Source organism: Coregonus clupeaformis, chromosome 9 (assembly GCF_020615455.1).
Source record: "Coregonus clupeaformis isolate EN_2021a chromosome 9, ASM2061545v1, whole genome shotgun sequence".
NCBI lineage: Eukaryota > Metazoa > Chordata > Actinopteri > Salmoniformes > Salmonidae > Coregonus > Coregonus clupeaformis.
In genome coordinates, this window is record NC_059200.1 from 2,544,003 (window position 1) to 2,568,672 (window position 24,670).

The 24,670-nt window shown below is 42.2% G+C and overlaps 2 protein-coding genes across 11 annotated transcripts in view; one reads left to right on the top strand and one right to left on the bottom strand.

Moving 5' to 3' along the window:
- The window catches only part of LOC121573566 (autism susceptibility gene 2 protein), a 493,378-nt gene that overhangs the window by 71,417 nt on the left and 397,291 nt on the right, over nt 1-24,670 (top strand). The gene's annotated exons all lie outside the window — the stretch shown is intronic.
- On the bottom strand, nt 4,571-8,297 carry LOC123491558. The gene is made up of 3 exons (XM_045222460.1): nt 8,036-8,297; nt 7,376-7,788; nt 4,571-7,292 (listed from the first exon to the last, which is right to left on the bottom strand). The coding sequence occupies exon 3, from the start codon at nt 5,729-5,731 to the stop codon at nt 4,751-4,753; it is 981 nt and encodes a 326-aa protein (XP_045078395.1). The 5' UTR covers nt 5,732-7,292; nt 7,376-7,788; nt 8,036-8,297; the 3' UTR covers nt 4,571-4,750.

A 24,670-nucleotide genomic window follows, 5' to 3' on the forward strand; every position in this document is an offset into this window, starting at 1 on the left:
CCATTCCCTCCCCTACCCTGGACGACGCTGGGCCAATTGTGCGCCGCCCATAAGTCTCCCGGTCACGGCCGGCTGCGACAGAGCCTGGATTCGAACCAGGATCTAGTGGCACAGTTAGCACTGCGATGCAGTGCCTTAGACCACTGCGCCACTCAGGAGACATCATCACCTCTCTCTCCCTTCTCTCTTGTGGCCTAAGCCCTAGTCTCCAGAAGGTTTCTCAGGCTACTTGCTGTAGGTTTCCAGGTTTGACCCTTAAGCCGGAGCTCTTGAAGTGGTAATGGGACCTGGGAGAAGGCTTCTCTTTGAGCTCGGGCTGTCTGTGGGCTGGGGAGGTACTGTGTAGGCACAGTACTACACAGCCCAGGGCCTGTTAGTGGAGGCTACTGGGGAATGGCATGGGCCACAGGGAGAGGAGGGAGGAAGAGGGGGGAGGGAAGGAGAGGGGGGGGGAGGAGGAGAGGGAAAAAGAAGGGAGGGAGGGAGGGAGGGGGTGTGCCTCCTCAGTCCCAAGCTCTTACTCCATCATTTGATGTGTTTTTCTTTACGGCTGGTTAAGTACGTGGATCACACAGCAGAGCACTCAGTGCTGCACACCACAGCCATCACTCTCCCACTCCCTTTTTCTCTCTCCTTCTCTTCTCCTCCTCTCTGCTGCTGAAGCCCTGAGCCGCTGGGCTGCTCCCAGGCCTTCATTGGTCTTTGGAGCATTTCACAGAGCTGTGTGTGTGTTAGGGATGTCCCCGACCCAAAACAAATCTTGGTCGACCGAAAGTCGTCTGTTCAATTCGACCAAATAATTGGTCTAATTTTTTTAACGTGTTTTTTTCCATATATAGACACACACTATGTTTGAATAAAATAAACTATATATAGACTACTTTGTCTGATGCTTTAATTACGCTCCTGAAGTTGCCGGCAATAGACTACACCAGCGGTCGGTAACCTTTACCATTAGGAGTGCCAAGTTATCGTACCATTTCTACTGATCTGCGTGCCAGTTATGATTTTCAAATGCACATTTTTGTGGAACAGTTTCATTTCCTTTATAATCAAATCTTCATATCTCAAAATCAATGTCATGTGGTTAATCAAAATTATATCTAAATGAAAATGATACAAATCTAAAAGTAACTGCCATTGCCAATATGTAATAGCCTACATAAAGCCAACAAATAAAAACATTGCAGCCTGCAGGTAGAAAATATCCTATAAATCACATTGGCTATGAATGGCCTGTCTGCAAGGAACTTGAAACATTGTATAAACTATTAACTTGAGTCAGGCCTGAAGCTAGTGCTTGCAACATTGTATAAAATATTCTGGGCCCTCAGAGTTTCCAGGCCCAGTGAGTTCCGGACAGACAGTCACAGCTGTAGGCAATTTGCGCAAGGGATAAGAAGTAATCAGGTAGGCCATTTTTATGACATTTCCACAAGATCAGAGCATGATTATTAATTAATTTTTCATGCTGAGTGGTTATCGAAAGGGGGAGAGTTGGAAAGATTTTTTAAAATAGGCTACGTTGAGGAACTACTGGATTGTCCTTCTCAATGGATGTAAAACAGACTTTGTATACTTGCTTTTTGAGGCTCCACAGTGATGATGAGTTAAAACAATCAGAAAAATATCCCCAAATGGGCACATTTATAAGCCTACATTTGCGCGCAGGCCAGGTAGTCTAGGCCTAGTTCTATGCGTAATCAGGTGCGTGTCCGTACTCAAGATTGACAGGAGTGCTCCAAACAAAAGACAATAAATAAATTGACAACTCGTAAATGGAATGAAATAAACCAAAACGTATTCCTCACAAGTGTAGCCTAGGTTGCAGGCTTTGCAAACACCGTGTCCACTCCTACAATGAGAAAGGTAAGACTGTAATAATAGTATATTGAATGCATGAACAGAAATGACCGTAACCAAACAAACATTGTCGATTAGAAATGAATGGTAAACGTACTACTGGTAATAGTAGTGTGCCATCCCCGCAGCCTCTGCAATGGATTAGTCCCACTGAGACAGGCATGATTTACATTATTTAGCAGACGCTCTTATTCCGAGCGACTTACAGTAGGGAGTGCATACATTTTCATACTGATCCCCCGTGGGAATCGAACCCACAACCCTGGCGTTGCAAGCACCATGCTCTACCAACCGAAGCACACAGGACCCACACAGGTCTGTTGTGCCATAACACCTTTTTTTTATATATTTGCCACTGCTCGACTAAAGAAATCTTGGTCTACCAACAGCCTATCGACCAAACGTCGACTAAATGGGATCAACCCTAGTGTGTGTGTGTGTGTGTGTGTGTGTGTGTGTGTGTGTGTGTGTGTGTGTGTGTGTGTGTGTGCGTGCGCGAGCCTGCCTCTCGTCAGCGGTCAGGCCCAGTGCAGCTCATCTCGATATAGCCCCGTTGTGCAGGGTAAGGCCAGCCAGCACGACTACAGTCTGTGCACACACACACACACACACACAGAGACGCTCAATGTGCCCTGCCCAGGAAAACCGCTGAGCTGGGACTAAGAGACGATGTGTGTGAGTGTGTGTCTACAGTTGGTGGCTCAGAGGAATATAATCATTAAATGCTATGAAAGGCCTACCACTGAGCCGCCCGCTTTCTAAGATAGCTAGGGACACGACTTTACCATACTTTTCAATTTTTTTAAGCCTTTCAATTCTGTCATATTTTAGGCATTTTCTGGCAAGTGCTTGTCTGCTGGCAGTTTTGTCTATGCCTCTCATCTAATGCTATCTCTATTTTCACATGGGGCTGGATGTGTTCTCTCTGCTAGTATTCCTCTCTCACCGTGATCCTCACACAAACACAGCAGCCTTATCATAGTGATTACTCTCTGTGTAGAACGTTCTTCTGAAGCTCGTCAAGCTCTCCCACTCATCTGTCGGCCAAATACCTTGTCTCTGTCTGTCTGTCTGCATCCTCAATACCACCTGGCTGGGGTGGAATGTACTAATGTTCTACACATAGGAACGCTCACAGTTATTTGACATGTTTTGTTTTGGCGCTAACTACATAACTATGTTGTGTTCCCCACAGTGTTGATGATTGCAGTGCTTTTGTGTGTGAGTGTTCATTGGAAGTTTTTGAAAATGGGATTGGATGAATCAAGAGATGACAGACTCAGATCCTAGATCAGTCTGGATGGGCCCACTCCAGCTGACAGCACATTATTTATTCAGTACAAAATAAGCCCTGGAGCACTGTGCACTCTCACTTAACCACAGGACGCACTTCAAGCTGTGCTGCCATCGCTGCCTGGGCTCTGGGTTCTCCCCCAGTCACTCTCTGGGTTGTGTTCCGAATGAGTCTCAGCCTGTCTGCCCTCCCCTCTATGTCATGCTCTCTCTCTGTCGTTTTCTAAATCTTTCTCTCTCTCTATCTCTCTCTATCTGTGACAGGATGTGTGTAACAGACAGGGACAGGTGGCCCACATTTCTCCATGCCATCAGTCTGCCATAAAGCTTTGTCAGTGTCAGTCCCCTGTAGCTCAGTTGGTAGAGCATGGTGCTTGCAACGCCAGGGTTGTGGGTTTGTTTCCCACGGGGGGCCAGTATGAAAATGTATGCACTCACTAACTGTAAGTCACTCTGGATAAGAGTGTCTGCTAAATGACAAAAATGTAAAATGTATGGGGAATCCACTGCACTGACACATAATTCACTATGCTGCTCAAGTCAATGGCATCAACTCAGTCAGTTGTGTAAAATCATTTTCACAGCCTAACAAAAATATAGAGAAGGGTTTACTTATATAAAAAAATACAATGATATTTGAGTGTACCCATATATGTACTGTCAAATATGCCGTGGTGTGAGGGGCTATGTCCATTCGAGCCATTCTATTTCTATGGGTATACCCTAGGTATTGCAAAACCTTTATTACCGCTCTCTGGATAGGGCACTTCTGAGAGGTTAAAAGCTGCCAGGTAGAGTTAGCAGTGGCTCTGGATGGCAAAGTTTGACATGTCTGACAGGTAGACAGGCAGGGGATAGAACATGCTGTCATTGGGGTCACACAGACACTACCTTCCGGTGACATACTGTATTCCCCCATGACAATACACTGACTCAAAGGGCATCCCAAGACCTCCCCAAGTGACTGACAGGTCTCTATAACATATCAGATTACAATAGTTACCCTCTACACACTAAATTTGAAAGTGTTAAATTTAACACTGTCAGCGAGTACATATGGTCCCACACTACACAGAGTAAAAAGTACACTGATCAAAGTGTTACATTTCTAGTGTTGATTTAACACTGAGGAGTGCAAAAAGTTAACACTGCACTACACTGGCCGGTGTTGATCAAATTTAACACTAAGAGGTAATCAACACTTTGAGTGTTATAGTGACACTCACTAGTGTTGACCTAGGGTGACTCCTATTAGAGTAAAAATATGTTTACTCTATTCAGTGTTAATTTATTTACTCTTCCCCCATGTAAATGGAAATTATATTTTGTAAAAGCACTTGGATAAACTTAAGCAAAGCTGTTTCAACATTCAAATATGTTTATTATGACCAAACCATAAGTCTCAGCCCTGGTTTAAACTGTTATCAAGTGAGAGTAGGGGACAATGTGGTCAAAAAAATCCCTTGCTCCATATGACATGAGCAAATCAAAAGGTTTGTGGTACATGATGTCATTTACATGAAATACCTTGCATGGTGGACTTCGCTTCAAAACAACTTTAAATGCATACAAATGATTATCAAAACATAAGGTTTCAAGAGCTGACCCAACCCAAAAAACATTTATCTTTCAGAACAATAGCCTTAATTTTGTAAAATACTGGCATTTCAATGACTACTTCACCACATTTGACCAAATCAAGACGATATTCTGTACCATGGTGCTTTACCCATTTAACTGACAAAACATTTGTGTGCACTGAGACATTCAACTTGGCAGCAATCTCATGGCCTTCTTTCAGGTCATTGAGCCTTGACATCTTTCCTGGACCTATAGCTAGTGTATCCTGGCTGAACGTTTCCCAATTATATGCCATGTAATTTAGGTGTTTCTTGGCAAAGGTCATAGTGACATTCTTAAAACTCTTCAGTTGTTTTTTAAATAAATTATGTTTTGCCTCGTAGCGCATACACGAGTGAAGAATGGGCCCAATATTCCTTATACAACGAGGATAATGTATCATGAAGTGGTGTTTCGGTAACAGATTTCTATCAGGAAACAAATACTTGAAAAGCCTATGATGTTCAGCAATTAAGTGCTTTAGACAGATAGTCATGCCCTCTGTTAGTATAGGAGAAAACACAATATTGACAATTTGTAGTAGTAACAGAAGCAGCTGCCAGTATTTATCATCTTTCTGTACCAGATCACCAAATATCAATGGCAAATTACGGAGAAGACACCAAGACTGAATAGCATTTAGAACCAAATCATTGCTCCCATCATCCAATTTGACTGCAGGTGGACGATTCCTCATCTCTGTGTAGCCATAGTTAAATGAATGAACTCTACCATACACATCTTTAGCAGTCACAAAGTTGGCTTGTAAATACTGTAACACAAGTTTTACCTCAAATTGTGCAACTTCTTCTAAAATGTAATGCATTATATCAACATAAAAATTGTCTGTAGTATTGAAGTACTGCAGAGAGTTCAATAAGCAAGCATGCTTCACACCGTACACATGAGGTAGTGTTGGGTTTGACTGAATAGTTTGACAATGGTCTGAGTGCATGTGTTTTGTTCGTAAAGTCACTCTTGGGTCATCCTCAGAGAACACAGTTTGAACATCCACTTCCTCAGTGAGGCAAAAACGGCAACAATAACGAGCACTAAATGATTCCACAAAACCAAACAAAACCAAGATTAAATCCAGTTACTTGGACAATACTGCCATGTATACGACCACTGAAGACGGGAACTTCAATACCCTCAGTCTCAAGCACTTTCAAATCACTTACTATTGGCTCAAGAATGGAATCAAATCCATAAGTTTTAAGGTCCTGGGTATGGAAGAGTGCACATAAGTGAATATTTACCAAAATTGTATTAACCTTTGGGGGAACATTTCTCAAAGTAAAGTATATACTTCCCAACTTATGAATACCCTTTTTTGATCACAATGGATTAGCAGTCTCAAAGTCGTCATAAAAGAGTTGAATTTGCAATGCATTTTTCTCTTTAGAAAAGAGAGGATGTCTCTTCATATCTTCCAAATCAAAGTAAACTCCATCTTTAAAATTGTGCCCTGAGTTAAACATGCCACTTGTGTTTGGGTTCTTCAAAATTGACTGCAATGTCTCGAGAATTGGAACGTAAGAACATTTATCAGTTATGACTATTTGATCATAAGTTCCAGTAGTTTTGTTTCTTCTATTTTCAAATCTAACACCAAGGACTTTCTCAACTGGTTGAACTGTTCCCCATTTTTGTATGAAATAAGCACTTCGTTTTGATACCGAATTCAACAATGTGAAAGGATTTTCAATATCCTGAAAAGGACAGTTTCTGTGTCTTTTGAAGATATACATGTAAGAGTGGTCGCTTTAGCTTGACCCTGTATCTCTTGAACTGCTTCTTCCATGGAAGATACAAAACTATTTACAGTCGTCTGACCTACACCTGCAGCCTGCAGTTGTGCAATAGCAGATGCACACATATCAAGTGTGTTCTTGTTAGATATTGGTACAACATGGTTACAACTAGAATTTGAAGGAAAATCAGCATTACTTGGCTGATTATCAATGGCTGTATTAGCATCCAAGTTAGCGTTTAACAAAATTTGACAGTCTCCGGAATGTGCCCTGTTTCCTAAAGCCTGAAAATGTACCAAATACACGACAACAATCTGATTGACCACATTTTAGTCTAAGAGTTCTACCAGGGCACATTCCATGCATCAACTTGAGATGCCTCACGAGCAAGTTGGTACTTCCATGACTAGCATGGCAAACAAAACATATCATCATAACGTAATCGACATTAGTGCAGGAGTCTAGCTCTGAGCTCAGCAACCCTTGGAGTCCCCTTAACCTTCCCAATGTCTATGTTGTACACAGTTGTCTGTATGAAGGTGTACATGTTATGCAGCATTGTATTGTCAGCAGTACCAAAAACAGAGTCTTGAAAAGCTCATCGAAGGCACCAAGAGCACTCGTTGACTTGCACGGCAAGGCTCACTTGTCCAGGATGATGAAGTAAGCATGGATGCTGCTCTTCCTGGTCCCGACTGCAAGAAGATATGGTTGGCGGCTCTGGTCAATCGCATCAAGGTGCTCCTGGATACTGGTTCCTGCCTGAAGACGACAAAAAGGAACACAATCATTAGTTCATCATAACGGCTGCAGCACTGTCCAAGAATAAGAATGCCAATACAAACCTTTTGGAATATCACAAGATGCTGTTCAGCTTGTGATGCAGACATCTTGCCTGGTCTTTTGCAGCCTTATGATGAAGGAGGAATCAAATGGAGCAGGAGAAGGATTGAGGAAAGGTCACCTTCCCATCCTAAACAAAGAAGAGATCCTGATTAAAATAGTAAATTCCATCATCAGTGACATTAACATTTCAGAGTTATTTGAAATATAAATGATAAATTATGCATTAATTAGCATTCGTGTCAGCTCCCTCATGAACTGCAGATTCTGCTATCTGGATCAGCTCCTGAAGTTCAGCTCCCTGAGTGGACTTGCTTAGGGTCTTGCTTAGCATGATGATATTTTGCTTGAATGTAGTTGGCCACCTCTCCAAAAACTTGGCTGATGTTCCCTCTCTAAACAGCAGCACAAAATCCTGTTCAATATGAAACAAATAAGACAAAGAACAAAACATTAGTTTTGTGCAAGTCAATTTCTTTCTCACAAAACATTCCACTTTAACCTCCAAAACAGAGTTTGAGTAAATCACCAGCATACACAATAATTGAACTACTATTATGGAAGTGTTGTTTTTGTTTACATTTACTGGCCAACCTGAATTGGCATCTAGAGATTAAACGCAATTTATACAACTTAAAACTGTTCTTTAAAAAAAGTCTTACCAAGCCCTTCACATCCAGAAAGCGTGGAAATTCAAGTTAGGATGGTGGAGCATTTACTCGGGTCGTGGGTCATCTTCTTCCTGTACTCAAAGGTCAATTTCATCTTCTGTTTGACTGTTTCTTCATCAGAATAATGCTTCATATGAGAAATGGCCTCTCTGCACTGGTCTTCACTCAGAGTAATCAAAGTGGATGGACTGGACTCCCGCCGTTTCTCAGATGAAGCCAAATTCCTCTGAACGGTTTTTATTCTATACGAGAGGTACCCTTCTCCACTATTAGGGTCGTAATAATGTTCCTTAAGAAAATGAACATGGTTATTAATCTTGAAAGAAAAACAAATAACCAAGTCCCATTTGCTCAGATACCATACCAGACAAATTAAACGCAGATACCCTTTATCAGTTGTAATGTATACTTACTAGGGGTGTAACGATTCGTTTTAACAACGATTCGATTTGTATCACGATTCGTGGTTGTCGATACGATTCAAGGACGATATTGGTTCATTTAGAACGATACGATCCGAAACGATTCAGTGACTTGAAATCAATTCAGTAACCTTTTAGCCAAAAATTCAACCAGTGTGACTGAAATAAATACCTGGATACTGGACAGTGCAGGTGAAGTTTCCTAGATTCCTGTTTCTTGTAAGGACCACAATGGTGGCTTGATAATTTCTCGCTCGTCGGCTTCTCCTCTGTCGTCCGCCATGCTATATTTTGTTGTGTTTGCGCCTTTGCGCTGCTGCTGGCGCAGGGCGATGACGTCACGGATAGGCAGACTGAATCGAGTAATGTTTAAAGCCTTTATCATTAAAAGTGCTAAGAAAAAACATCCATATAAAGTCTGACGTGCTTAAATCCAATGGGTTATTTCCTAGTATCGATACAATCGATTTATTACATTTTAAAACGATGTTAGATTGATATATGTTGTCCAAAAGGCCAACTCGCCGAGCACAGATCGATGTAGTTGGATCATAGGAATATAAATCGATACATCGATGTAGTAGATGGATCGTTACACCCCTAATACTTACATATCCATTTGCGGTGTAGGGATCCTTCAGGTATGTGAACAAGGAGACGATGCCTTGTGCAAATGTTTCTCTCACACTGCGCAGTGGTGATGTCCTGACAAGAATACAGTGGCTTGCAAAAGTATTCACCCCCCTTGGCATTTTTCCTATTTTGTTGCCTTACAACCTGGAATTAAAATGGATTTTTGGGGGGTTTGTATCATTTGATTTACACAACATGCCTACCACTTTGAAGATGCAAAATATATATGTTTAAATAAACAAAAAACAGAAAACTTGAGCGTGCATAACTATTCACCCCCCCCCCAAAGTCAATACTTTGTAGAGCCACCTTTTGCAGCAATTACAGCTGCAAGTCTCTTGGGGTATGTCTCTATAAACTTGGCACATCTAGCCACTGAGATTTTTGCCCATTCTTCAAGGCAAAACTGCTCCAGCTCCTTCAAGTTGGATGGGTTCTGCTGGTGTACAGCAATCTTTAAGTCATACCACAGATTCTCAATTGGATTGAGGTCTGGGCTTTGACTAGGCCATTCCAAGACATTTAAATGTTTCCCCTTAAACCACTCGAGTGTTGGTTTAGCAGTATGCTTAGGGTCATTGTCCTGCTGGAATGTGAACCTTCGTCCCAGTCTCAAATCTCTGGAAGACTGAAACAGGTTTCCCTAAAGAATTTCCCTGTATTTAGCGCCATCCATCATTCCTTCAATTCTGACCAGTTTCCCAGTCCCTGCCGATGAAAATGATCCCCACAGCATGATGCTGCTACCACCATGCTTCGCTGTGGGGATGGTGTTCTCGGGGTGATGAGAGGTGTTGGGTTTGCGCCAGACATAGCGTTTTCCTTGATGGCCAAAAAGCTCAATTTTAGTCTCCCACATGCCTTTTGGCGAACACCAAACGTGTTTGCTTATTTTTTTCTGGCCACTCTTCCGTAAAGCCCAGCTTTGTGGAGTGTATGGCTTAAAGTGGTCCTATGGACAGATACTCCAATCTCCGCTGTGGAGCTTTGCAGCTCCTTCAGGGTTATCTTTGGTCTCTTTGTTGCCTCTCTGATTAATGCCCTCCTTGCCTGCTCCGTGAGTTTTGGTGGGCGGCCCTCTCTTGGCAGGGTTGTTGTGGTTCCATATTCTTTCCATTTTTGTTATAATGGATTTAATGGTGCTCTGTGGGATGTTCAAAGTTTCGGATATTTTTGTATAACCCAACCCTGATCTGTACTTACATTTACATTTTAGTCATTTATATCCAGAGCGACTTACAGTTAGTGAGTGCATACATTTTTCATACTGGCCCCCCGTGGGAATCGAACCCACAACCCTGGCGTTGCAAACGCCATGCTCTACATCCCTGCCGGCCATTCCCTCCCCTACCCTGGACGACGCTGGGCCAATTGTGCGCCGCCCCATGGGTCTCCCGGTCACGGCCAGCTACGACAGAGCCTGGATTCGAACCAGGATCTCTAGTGGCACAGCTAGCACTGTGATGCAGTGCCTTAGACCACTGCGCCACTCAGGAGACTGATACTTCTCCACAACTTTGTCCCTGACCTGTTTGGAGAGCTCTTTGGTCTTCATGGTGCCGCTTGCTTGGTGGTGCCCCTTGCTTAGTGGTGGTGCCCCTTGCTTAGTGGTGTTGCAGCCTTTCAGAACAGGTGTATATATACTGAGATCATGTGACAGATCATGTGACACTTAGATTGCACACAGGTGGACTTTATTTAACTAATTATGTGACTTCTGAAGGTAATTGGTTGCACCAGATCTTACTTAGGGGTTTCATAGCAAAGGGGGTGAGTACATATGCACGCACCACTTTTCCGTTATTTATTTTTTTCATTTCACTTCTCCAATTTGGACTATTTTGTGTATGTCCTTACATGAAATCCAAATAAAAATCCATTTAAATTTCAGGTTGTAATGCAACAAAATAGGAAAAACGCCAAGGGGGATGAATACTTTTGCAAGGCACTGTATAATGTTATGTTTAGGCGGCACTCAGAATCTCCACAAGCAGCATTGGTCCCCAGTCAGCTAAATATTTGTATTTATATTTAATAAGGATCGGACCCTTTTTTTTTTTTTATGTTCCCCTAAAATGACATTCTCAAATCTAACTGCCTGTAGCTCAGGACCTGAAGCAAGGATATGCATATTCTTCATACCATTTGAAAGGAAACACTTTGAAGTTTGTGGAAATGTGAAATTAATGTAGGAGAATATAACACATTAGATCTGGTAAAAGATAATACAAACAAAAAAACATGCGTTTCCTATTTATTTTTTTGTTCCATCATCTTTGAAATGCAAGAGAAAGGCCACAATATAATATTGCAGTTTAGGCGCAATTTTGATTTAGCAGTGTGTGTGCAAAGTTTCAGATTGATCCAGTGAAGCTATTTTGTATCAAGTCTGCCCAAATGTGCCGAATTGGTCAATTTATACATTTTCACGTACATAACTATAGAGAACATACAAACATGATACAGTAATACAAAATGTAAGTTTACACACTCCCAGGAATGTCATACATGATGGATCATTAGCTTATACACTAACTTTCTAGATGGCCGGGCGGGTGGGTGTGGAGCCAGAGACAGCAGGGGTTCAAACTGTAGAACACAGTTCCTACATTTGAATATAAAAATGGATTTTATCAAACAAGACTATGCTACATTTTATCTCTAGGACCCTTAGGATGACAAATCAGAGCAAGAATACTGAATGTAAGTACATTATTTACCTTCAGAGGTGAATGTATCAAACCAGTTGCCATGATACGTTTTTTGTTGTTGTGCACTCTCCTCAAACGATAGCGTGGTATTTTTTCACTGTAATAGCTACTGTAAATTGGACACCGATCCCGTGGAGGTTAACCTTTATTTAACTAGGCAAGTCAGTTAAAAACACATTCTTATTTACAATGACGGCCTACCCCGGCCAAACCCTAAACCGGACGACGCTGGGCCAATTGTGCCCTATGGACTCTCAATCACAGCCGGTTATGATACAGCCTGGAATCGAGCCAGGGTCTGTAGTGACACCTCTAGCATTGAGATGCAGTGCCTTAGAACGCTGCGCCACTCGGGAGCCCAATATCAGGAGTGATTTTTGAAGCAGTATCATGCCAATTGAGTTTGATACAAGATAAATCTTCTACAAACAGCAGTGGATGGTCAGAAGTAGCCTAACCAATTATGTGACTGAGATACTGATACAGAAGTCATTTTTAACATTCAGCAGATATGGGAGCAGGTAATGCTCAACGATTTTCATTATGAATCTTTCCTTTAACTTACCCGTGAGTCTCTGTCATCGCCGAAACAAGAATGTTGACGATCTTTCGTCTGGTGCAGTCAGTCAGGCTTTTCGTTTTGGAGTATTCCTTGATGACAACCTCTCCACCAGGCTTTTTCTTCAGTATGCTCTCTATTAGCTGTAAAAATAAAAAAAAACAGCAGTGAAAAATCCATTTGATGGCAAGTGAATTGAAGAATGAATTACAAACGTACATTTTTTTGCTTCTTCATCAGATCTTTTACGCTTTCGTGAGGGGCTTCCATCCTCGCTCAAAATGATTGTATCATCCAAACATGGTCTGAACCACACATCACAGGACTGGTAGAGACAGGACTCATCAGGGAAGATTCTGAAATACACAAAGATGACAAGTGTCAGGTCAATGATCTTGACAGATTTTTGTTCACCACTGAATTTCACCCTGATCAGCATGACTAGGTCTGAAAGCAGTTAATGGTACGAGATAAGGCCAAAATGGATGAAAAAGCAAAACATTTGTATTTCAATCATGACACATCCTTTACTTAGCAATGCTAATTTCAAAGTATATTATGAAAATATTGGATCATGACCACAACTTGTCTGATATTACTTTCAGCAGGTCCCAAACTACAGCAAACAGACTATTCAACTCACATTCACTGTCCCGAAATATGCACACGGCCTAATTAGTCCAGTAAAATACACTCTCCCAGCTAGTCACTATATTATGTTGTCATGTTCTAGGAGCATTCTTACAAGACCGCCAAAATGAACTGGTGATAAAGCGAGTGGGAAACGCAGTTAGCTAGACTAGCTAGCTGCCGATGCAATGGCCACAATATTTATCTAAAAGCATCACCCACAAGTCTCAAATTCAGTTATAATTTGGCTAAATAAACAACTCACCTTAATCAGATTAGTCCTCAATATATAGTAAGCAGCTGAAATAAAGAGAACAAACTAGCATGAGGCTAAAAAAGCTTGGTGCTGAAATGAGACACGCGCCCATGGAACCACCACGTGGAGCAGACTAACTGCACAGGACAGGGGCGAGCTAGTTAGCTAGCATACTAGCTATCTAGCAAAGATGTGCAAAAAGTGAAACGCAAGTAACTCTAACATTAGCTGCACACACGCAATCAAAACTGTTAGACTTGTTATGTTACACTGCAGTCTGACAACCAAGTATTTAAATTAAAATAGCTAAATAATATCAGTGAAATCATTATTTAAAACTCACCTTTGCGTGGAACAAATTAGGATTTTGTTGATCCAACAATGGCGTCGAGAAAATAGGAAATTTTAACGCAGAAACTGAATTTATGGGCGGGGTTGTGATATGTTTACACTTACTGAGTAAAAGTCTACACTAATAGAGTAAAATGTTATACCTTAGCAATTAACACCAGTTATCAGCACTGACGCTAGGGGTCATTTGGCACTGCCAGTTGCTAAAACAACTCTATGGGAGTCGATCACTTTTGACATTGTGAATTTAACACTGGTGATTTGACTGTGTAGCTCTAGATATAGAATCCCTATTAGATCTATATTAGAATCCACTATTATATTCTATGCCTATGGACTACCCACTTACCAGCCATACAGAGCTTATATTTGTACAGAGTCATCCATATTTCTTACTACACATTATATCATTAGTCTTAGTGCATTTTTTCAGGACCACAATAGTTAAACCAGACCATTTCATATTTCCTAAACATCACTCAGCTTCCCCCTTATCTCAAGAGCCTGGTCCCTATAAACATTTAGAAAACTAGATCAAGCAGCCAGGCATGCATCGAGAGCCTGTGTTCAGCCTGTGGGAGAGGCACACACAGTGCACAGCACTCTGGCTATAGGGCATGTTACTTAGCCATGGACCTCTCTGTGTCCCAAAGCAATCAGGATCTCTGTGAGGGTACTGATGGGGTAAATAGAGGTCATAGAGGGGGACATTAAATAAACTTCACAGAATGGATTGACTAGATATTTGAAAAAGAGAAAAGATTAAGCAACACTTGGTGTTATCGTTATGCGTATAGCAGAGCTATACCTCTCCCTTTCATTTTAGTTATTTCCTGTCTTCTCTATTTGTGTCTCTGTGTGTGTCTGTACAGTGTGTGCGTGTGTGTGTATCCTCAGTCTGCATAGTAGAATCTGTCAGAATAATTGATTTGGCTGATTAACAGCAGGCACAGAGAGTGGAAACTGTGCCACGTAATAAAGAATGGTATTAGCCTAGTGGGGTTTAATGATATTTTCCTCATCTGTAATATTTAATTTGCATGGCTAATTGAATAGGAACTGGTCTTCCTTGAATCAAAAGTACTGTGCTTGTTGTCTAAGATCATTAATTCCCAGGCTTAACACAGATGGTTCATTCTGTGGGGATTCATCACCGCCGATTTCTTAAAGAGATTTAAAGAGTCTGTGTCTGATTGACAAACCTCTCCAGGCCTATTAAGGAAGTGTGAGTGTTTATTTCTACTGTTTGATATCCAATACCAGCCAACCCCAATAAGCGGCCCACAAGAGCCAAATGTCTGGCCCACACTGACAGCATTGGCATTCACTTGTTATAATAAACATGAATTTAATATCCGCGGCTCTGCTTTTAATTATCCCACACCTTGACCTGTGGCCTTTACCGCGTGCATACGTAAGACGTGCTTCGCGCGCTTTGCGTACTCGTCTCCACTCGACTAGCTACCTAGTGTAGTGTCACACACACACAGTAGCCGCAGCCGCTCGCCAGTTAACCCTCTTTCATCAAAAGGACTGACCACTTCCTCACAAAAAATTATTAAATCCAGTCAAACCAACATGGCATTCGCCAAGATACGCAAGGTAGACCAGGAGAACCGTCAGTTCAAAACTGACTGGACTGAGAGGTATTGCTTTTTTTTTACCGGACCACAACAGTGCTAAGCCCACAGACTGTAGCTGTAATCAAAGCGGACAATCTGAAGCGGCATTTTAACTCTATTCATGCTGCCAGTTTTAATGCAAACTACCCAGAAAAATCTGACCAGCGCAAACAAAAAATTACAAGCATGTTAACGTCATACAAGCACTCGGTTTTAACTATGTGTAAAACAACATCGGCACAAGAGAGCGCAACAGCTGCCTCATTACACGTTTCTTGGAAGCTTGCAAGAGCTAAGAAGCCATTTGCCGATGCAGAGTTAATTAAACAATGTGCAATCGACATGGCTGCCGAAGTTTTAAACCAAGAGGAACCAATAAAAAAAAGAAGTTGTTGAGCTGTTGAAGCAAGTGCCGCTGTCGGCTAACACGGCAACCAGAAGAGTCGAAGTTTTAGCGGAGGAGTGTTTTTCCAGTCTACTCACAGATTTGAGGAAAACCGAAGCATTCTCACTGGCAATAGACTCGTCTTGTGACCGAACCGACATGGAACAGCTGTCTGTGTTCGCAAGATTTTTTGATGGGAAGACATTCCGGGAGGAGCTGCTGTGTTTGATTTCTCTACCCGGGCGTACAACCGGGGAAATAATATTAAATGAGCTGACACAGTTCTTCGAAAGGAATGGCTTAGATGTGAGTAAAATTGTCTCTGTTGTTACCGACGGGGCTCAGTCAATGGTGGGACACCGCCAGGGCTTGGTAAGCAGGCTTCTGCCGTTAACCCAGCACTCCTGGCATTTCACTGCATTATTCACAAGTCAGTTTTGTGCGCAAAACTGTGTGGAAAAATGAGAGACCATGGATACTGTGACTCGACTAGTTAACTTTGTCCGTGAGAGCTCTAGTCTGCAGCATCGCCTTTTTAGAGCATTACTTGAGGAAATGTCAGCTGAACACAAGGATCTTTTGCTCCACAATGACGTTCGCTGGCTGAGCAAAGGCCGTGTGTTGGAGAGGGTGTGTGACCTGTGTGATGAACTTGTCATTTTTATCCAGCCTGCAGAGCCAAAAAGCCAGCGACTTTTTGAGCTTTTTAACTGACAACAAGGTGATATCAGATGTTACTTTTTTGTGTGACATTATGTCTCATCTAAATCACCTTAACCTGCGACTACAAGGAAAGAACCACACTGTTGCTGACATGTATGAGGCGATTGAAGCTTTCCGGTCAAAGCTGCACCTCTTGGAGAGAGACATTCATGGGAGAAAGTTGCACTTTCCACGTCTGCGTGAGCATTGTGAGAAGAATAAAATGCAGGAAAATCCAGCAATGAAGGATTTTGTGTCCAGGCTGGCAGAAAACATCAAGGAAAGATTTTAAAGCGCCCCTAAACTCTCAGCTGACATCCTTCTCTTCGTAAGACAGCCGTTTTCTGTGCCAGCTGACGGCCAGTGGACTGCAGAGGCCAAAAAGCTGGTGCCTTCCATAGATGAGGCTGCTCTTCAAATGGAAATCTTGGAGATGGGAACATCTGATTTGCTCAAAGCTCAACACAAGGATGCACTGGTGAGTGACTTTTGGATCAACGTGGTTCCCCAAGCTCGTTTTAAAAACACCAGAGATATTGCAATGCTCCTACTCACAATGTTCCCCTCAAAATCAGCATTTTCTTCAATTAATGCTATCAAGAGCCAGGACAGAAACAGACTCTCAGATTCACATCTTGGACAGTGCCTCAGGATTGCCACAACAGAATACAAGTCTGACATCAGAAAGGTTGCCTCATCCCGTCGCGCTCACTTCTCTCACTGATTGGTGAGTGAACCAGATCCAATTATTTTTTTGCTATTTTTCAATCTTCTTGTGGTATAATAATTATTACAATGAAATAACCATTTCATATTTAATAGCATGTTTCCTACTAAATATGCTACACAGCTTAAATAAAAGTAAATGGTATCCAACTAGTTAGTAAAATTTTAAACGTAATACACAGCAATAAAAAAATAATACACAAATAAAAGCTAATTAATTATATTGTCACATTAATATCAAACACATTTGGTTGTTAACAGCTTGATATTATTTGGTTCACATATTTTAAAAGTTTAAAAACTAATGTGGCATATTCTGATAACACATTTGAAAAGTACCTAACTAAAAATCTCTGTCTGTCTGTGTTTGTCCTTCTGTCTCTTCTCTTAGAAAGCCCGCCTGAACGCAGATATCCAAAGCATGGGTGTTCCAGACAGAAATGGGCGCTGTGTGTATGTGTGCGTGTGTGTGTGAATGTGTTTGCTGGACTTTTTGCACATAATATGCTCCAGGGGCATTTCATAATTAAATAGTTGGTTTTGGACTAATTTAGTATTTTTCATTTTTCTCTTATGTGACTCCTAACACCACTACTAATAATTATAAAATCACAATAGAAGTGAAAACTGATAAAACATAAAACTGTCACCAAAAAAACAAACATGTTGGCCCTCGGCTTGGCATGCCTGACCAAATTTGGCCCTTTTGGAGATCTAATTGGGGAACCCTGTCCAATACCGTTGTGATGTGTCAGATATGATACACAGTGTATAAAATTACAAATATTCGCAAATATTTACAAGACTAATGAGATATTACATGTCAATCTCTTTTTTTATTTGGTTTTGTGGCGTATTGGACACGCACACACACTAGATCTCTCACCTCTTCTAATGTCTCCTCCACCTCTACCACTGTCTATGTGTTGATATGCTTCAGAGCTAGAGAGGGGGCTGGATCTTTTGTTGTCCTGTGAATGAATGCAGGGTTACATTTCCCCCATATAGACACTAATAACAGAGGGTTAGGGATGTTTTTAGGAACATTCATATCCTCTCCTCTGATAATTACACTTTTGAAGTCCCTTCCTAATAACACCTTGTGCCACCTCTGGAAATCATATTAATTATAGTAAATTTCAGCTTAATAGTGGCAGGAGGGGGGAGGGGGGCTGGATGAGGGGGGAAGGGGGTATGGAGAAGGGGGCTGCGGGGGTGAGGAGCTGTTGGGTGGATCATCATGGTAGTCATTTGCTGGAGTAGCGTGAACCCTCCTCTAACTCATTTGGAGTATCCCAATTTGCATATTCCCATCAAATTGAGTTGTCGGTGGACAGCTGGTGCACAGAGACGTTTTGTTAGACTATTTTGAGATAACTGATTAAATCAATAAAAGTTGAATGGATTGCTAAAACGCTGGTAATTATGTAATTAAATGTTCAGGCTGCAGTTTCAAATCCAGTTGCAGTTCCAAGACTTCTATTTGTTCTGTTGACATTCTGCTGATGGAATTCATTTATAGAATCAATATCTCCTCTCAACAGTTTAGCAGATCGTATGTTGGATCTGTTCCTATTTTAATTATTGTATTACATGCAGATCAGAGGAGGCTGGTGGAAGGATCTATAGGCGGACGTGCTCCTTGTAATGGCTGGAATGGAATCAATGGAATGGGGTCAAACGTGGTTTCCATAGGTTTGATGTGTTCGATACCGTTCTATTCCATTCCAGCCATTACAATGAGCCTGTCCTCCTATAGTTCCTCCCACCAGCCTCCACTGATGCAGATAAACCCACCATTCCACATTTCATCCACCCATTTTGTTGGCGGTTGTGTAAAGGTAAAAGGAACTCTCCTCCTGTCTTTTGAGACCATGTGAGATGATGCCAGACAAGCACCTGTTGGGTTACAGAGTAGACTGAGAGTAGTAGCTATAATGACTGTTGCAGCCAGGTAGACATTAACATTTAAAGCAGGGTTTTGATCAGGCGCTAAACGCAGACATAATGTTGCTCTGAATCCACCTGCTCCCTCTAGGGCTGTGGTGGAGTGTGTGAGGCAGTGCTGGGGGGGTGGGGGGGTTTGGGGTTGAGAGGTTGTTTCAATAGGTATCAATTGCAACAGGTGGTTCAGCTGACCTGTACCAGACATTGGCACTGAGCAGTATATCTCACTCAATCTCTTCTCTTCTACCTCTTGTCCTTTTACATACTGCGGTGTATAAGGTGAAGTGCCCTACTGTACTAAGCTAGTGCAGTCTGGCCAGCATTACCTTCGGACAAACACTGTAAACACACTCCCACTGTTTGAAGATGCTGCTGATTGCTCTCTCAGTCGCTCCTGTGTGTGTTATTGCTGGAGAAATAACAATAAAAGACCAAACAGTGAAAGGCCACACTTGACCAGAGGGGTACCAATTAGCTACATGTGGATCACTACTCTACTGTAAGCTGGTGTTTAGTCGCTGTGACAGGCTATAATAGGCCCAGACTCCAGGGAGAAGGTGAGCCACACCGTCTTAAGGGAGACGTGAAGATACTAATGATGGGACTTGCACCAATAGCACTTGTGCTAGTGCTGTTGAGCATGACTTGTTGTTCAATCAACAATCTGAAGACCTGTTGCAGACCCTCAGAAAGGGGGTTGTGTTGATTGTGGACTATTTGGTTTCTTTGCCTAGATGCAAATGGTAAGTTGATTTGTTTATTGGATAGCTAATGGAGGTTGTAATGAAGTTGTATTATGTCCATTAAGAGGTGCAATGCAAGGTTTCTGTTAACTACATGAATGGGAGGAACAGGGTTTGAAAACAAAACACCTTCATCCTTTTCTCTGTGGATTTAGGCTACATGTAGCAGCCAAGCAAGAGGGAGAGGGAATGAGAGGGAGAAGGGAGAGAGAGAACAGAGAAAAAGAGCGGGAAAAGGGGAGGGAAAGACAGGGAGAGCGAGAGCGCAAAAGGCCATCATTGTATCAGGAGGTCAATCAGATCAGACAAGCTTAATAAGACTCTTAACTGAGGAGAGAAACCACCTTGGACCTTAATCAGATTAATATTTCAAATAAATATTTTTTGCATTTTCATTCTGTGGCCGTCCTCTTTTGTTTTCTCAGGGACTTTGGGTTTTTCAATTGAAATGTAGTGTACGATCTTTTCAGCCTATGAAAAGCACACCGCCACCCACAAAATTAAACAAACAAATTATGTAAAATCATGTTAACACCAGGGCTGAGATGCCAAATGGTTAGCTTGGGAAAGCAAAGCACAGCTCAAATAGTAAGGACAGGGCCTGTGACCCCAGGCAAACTTATAAGAACCGACTTATGATTTATAAAACAAACTGGTTTAGCTACACCATCAGTGCCTCACCTGTGTCCTTCCCCACATCAGGGTTCTGTCTAAATCCCTATTGCCACGGACAAGGTAGTAACACACAGAAAGTTCCTCTAGTCTAGAGTGCCTGTTGAATGATTCCTCTCTCCAGGCTGTTATTGCTCTCAGGACCACAGAGTGTACAGTATCCCATCAGTAGCCATAAGCTGTGCTCTGTCTGTGACACTGTTGGTCACTGCTGCTCATAAATCACATGATCTGGTCTGTTAATGGGGAAACCAAACACTTCAGCAGAGACATAAAACAACAATCTACGTTCCCCACCCACACTCCCTTCTAATGAATGACTCATTGGAAAATAGAAGGTTGTCATTATGTATCATTCCAAAAAGGGACTCTGATTTTATTAGTCAAAGAGTCGAATTACCAATAATGCATTTCATCTGGTAATTTGCTCAACCAAGTATTTTTTTATGTTCTACTCAACTGATTTTAATCAGTTCTGTTTTATATTTAAATATCATAATTAATTTGCATAGCAAACATGTTTGGTGGCCAAATGAGCCTCTAACATTTATTTCAGAGAACCTTAATGCAACATAAGGCTACAGAAACATAAGTAGGCATCTTCATTTACATCCTCCTCATGTGGCCGGCTGCCTTCTTCATGAGTTGAAAATCCATCTCTATTGACTCTTTTCCCAAGTTATTGCAATACACACATCTCCTCTTTGTGCTTATTGCACACACACACACACACACACACACACACACACACACACACACACACACACACACACACACACACACACACACCCAGGGTTGGGGAGTAACTGATTACTCTCTCTCTCTCTCTACTGTATCTAGCTAAAGAATGCTATTTTTGCACGTTTCCAGTATGTCTCACCATCTCTTTTTCCTCCAGCAGCAGCACTGCCCTGGAGCTCGCGCTCGCCTGGCTTTCACTCTGTTTCTAATTAGCATGGCTGAGGCCTATGGGTTCACGCTCCACTGCCAACTTTAATGTCTACACTACAGCCTATAAATAGTGCAGGTGGCAGGTCTCTGGAGAGCAGGAGGAGAGCCTCAGCTTATAGAGTTTTACATTAGGAGGAGGAAATAGACCTCACCTCACCTCCTCTCACAGAGAACAGCATGCACTAACCTGTTGATTTAACTCTACATTCATTGCAGTGTTAGCCCCGAGCACATGTATGTACAATGATATTAACTCATTATTGGACATGTTGCAATGCTGGATCTTTGAACTACTGCCTGACTGGAATAGATCTCTTATTTTATGATTATTTTTTGAATACACTAACCTCAAAGGCTGTTGAATAGTTAATGGTTTATATCCAGCAGAGTATTGTGCATGAATGTTTGAGATGGATGTTGCACTGAATGTTCTTAATTTGTATCACAACCTTTTTTTGTACTAAGTGTTTTGTTTGTGATCAACCATTTTCAATTTCAGTGTTTTGTCATTACTTGGGAGAATGCACAATGCAGCGGCACATTTCCCAACAATTCCTCTTTTGTCATTGTAATCAAAGAGATTTGACTTAGACTTCCAAAATGTGATTCCTTTGTCTGGTTAGACATATTTAAATGGTTCATATAGCGTAAATGATGTCAGAGTTGTTTTGCACTGTGCTGTATTAAGAAAGCTCAGTTTAGTTTTCTGAGTTTCTCTTAGAGACAAAATGTTAAGATTTGTTATGTATTGATGGATCGAGAGAGCAACAAGTACTCTGGCAGGTTATAGAGGATTGAGTTAGACACCTTATGGAGGAGTGATTTAGACACATTATGGAGGATTGAGTGAGAGGTAATAGAGTGTTGAGTGAGTCAGATTATGGAGGTATGAGTGAGACAGGTTATAGAGGTTTGAGTGAGCATCAGTGCAGTCTAATTATGTGCTTGCTGTACCCAGTTGCTAAGCAACCTTGCCTGCTTCGCTGAAGCCATGCTGTCCCATAAGAAACATCATGTCACTGGAGGGAGGAGAGGGTATTATGGAGGACACACTAAGTTCACCCATGTACTTAGTTATTTCCGGGCCTACATCTCACGTTGAAAGGTTTCCTATGTTTTCTCCCACATACACTTCCAGGAAATTGCAGACAAAGTAGCTAGCCTGCTTCCCCAGGCTACTCAGCTTAACTCAAGACAAATAAGCTTGATTCTAGTGAGCGTGTTATTTCTCCCCCCTGCTAATGTATCATGGTTAAAGGTGTCTGCATACTAGGTTCGATTTGCTCCTAGCAGAAATCGGCTAGGCGAAGTGAACATCTGTGCCTCACATACTCCCTTAAAATACCTTTGCTTTAAAAACAGCAATAGTACTGTTTGTCCCTCTTGAGACACAGTAGCCATTATACACTTCCTCAAAAGAGTCTGAATTAATCTAAGATAACTCAAGAAATCTGTGATTTATTTTGACGTTTTTGCCGAGGTCTTAGTCACGCAATTTTACATCTTCATTAAAGAATCCCTACTGTAGACCGAAGGGGCGTAGACTTCGACTACCGAACTTCGGCTTGCCTCAGGAAAAAATTTAGTGTGCACGAACAGCTGAAAAAGCCTTTGCCGAATAGACCAAAACGAACAAAAATGCCAGAAAATGTTGTCATAATATATAATAAACTCAGCAAAAAAAGAAACGTCCTCTCACTGTCAACTGCATTTATTTTCAGCAAACTTAACATGTGCAAATATTTGTATGAACATAACAAGATTCAACAACTGAGACATAAACTGAACAAGTTCCACAGACATGTTGTCATGTGTCAATGTGCAGCGGTAGGACGGAGTCAGGCGCAGGACACAGAACTGAGTAAACAACGTACTTTACTCGAAAAATAAACAACACTATTTTCCACGCAGGGAAAACACACCAGCTCACATAAGTCTTAGACACATACAAAGAACAAACACGCACAAAACCCTGTGGGCACCAGAGGGTTAAATAGGGAAATAATATAATGTAATGGGAACCAGGTGTGTACAATCAAGACAAAACAAATGGAAAAGAAACGTAGATCGATGGCAGCTAGAAAGCCGGTGACGACGACCGCCGAACGCCGCCCGAACAAGGAGAGGCACCAACTTCGGCGGAAGTCGTGATACATGTGACTAACAGAAATGGAATAATGTGTCCCTGACACAAAGGGGGGGTCAAAATTAAAAATAACAGTCAGTATCTGGTGTGGCCACCAGCTGCATTAAGTACTGCAGTGCATCTCCTCCTCATGGACTGCACCAGATTTAACAGTTCTTGCTGTGAGATGTTACCCCACTCTTACACCAAGGCACCTGCAAGTTCCCTGACATTTCTGGGGGGAATGGCCCTAGCCCTCACCCTCCGATCCAACAGGTCCCAGACGTGCTCAATGGGATTGATATCCGGGCTCTTCGCTGGCCATGGCAGAACACTGACATTCCTGTCTTGCAGGAAATCACGCACAGAACGAGCAGTATGGCTGGTGGCATTGTCATGCTGGAGGGTCATGTCAGGATGAGCCTGCAGGAAGGGTACCACATGAGGGGAGGAGTATGTCTTCCCTGTAATGCACAGCATTGAGATTGCCTGCAATGACAACAAGCTCAGTCCGATGATGCTGTGACACACCGCCCCAGACCATGACGGACCCTCCACCTCCAAATTGATCCCGCTCCAGAGTACAGGCCTCGGTGTAACGCTCATTCCTTTGACGATAAACGCAAATCCAACCATCACCCCTGGTGAGACAAAACTGCGACTCGTCAGTGAAGAGCACTTTTTGCCAGTCCTGTCTGGTCCAGCGACGGTGGGTTTGTGCCCATAGGCGACATTGTTTACGGTGATGTCTGGTGAGGACCTGCCTTACAACAGGCCTACAAGCCCTCAGTCCAGCCTCTCTCAGCCTATTGCGGACAGTCTGAGCACTGATGGAGGGATTGTGCGTTCCTGGTGTAACTCGGGCAGTTGTTGTTGCCATCCTGTACCTGTCCCGCAGGTGTGATGTTCGGATGTACCGATCCTGTGCAGGTGTTGTTACACGTGGTCTGCCACTGCGAGGACGATCAGCTGTCCGTCCTGTCTCCCTGAGCAGGGACCCTGGGCATCTTTCTTTTGGTGTTTTCAGAGTCAGTAGAAAGGCCTCTTTAGTGTCCTAAGTTTTCATAACTGTGACCTTAATTGCCTACCGTCTGTAAGCTGTTAGTGTCTTAACGACTGTTCCACAGGTGCATGTTCATTAATTGTTTATGCACGGGAAACAGTGTTTAAACCCTTTACAATGAAGATCTG

What these genes read in the sequence shown, in the direction of transcription:
- LOC123491558 (XM_045222460.1), bottom strand. Translation starts at nt 5,731, where the DNA reads ATGCACTCAGACCATTGTCAAACTATTCAGTCAAACCCAACACTACCT.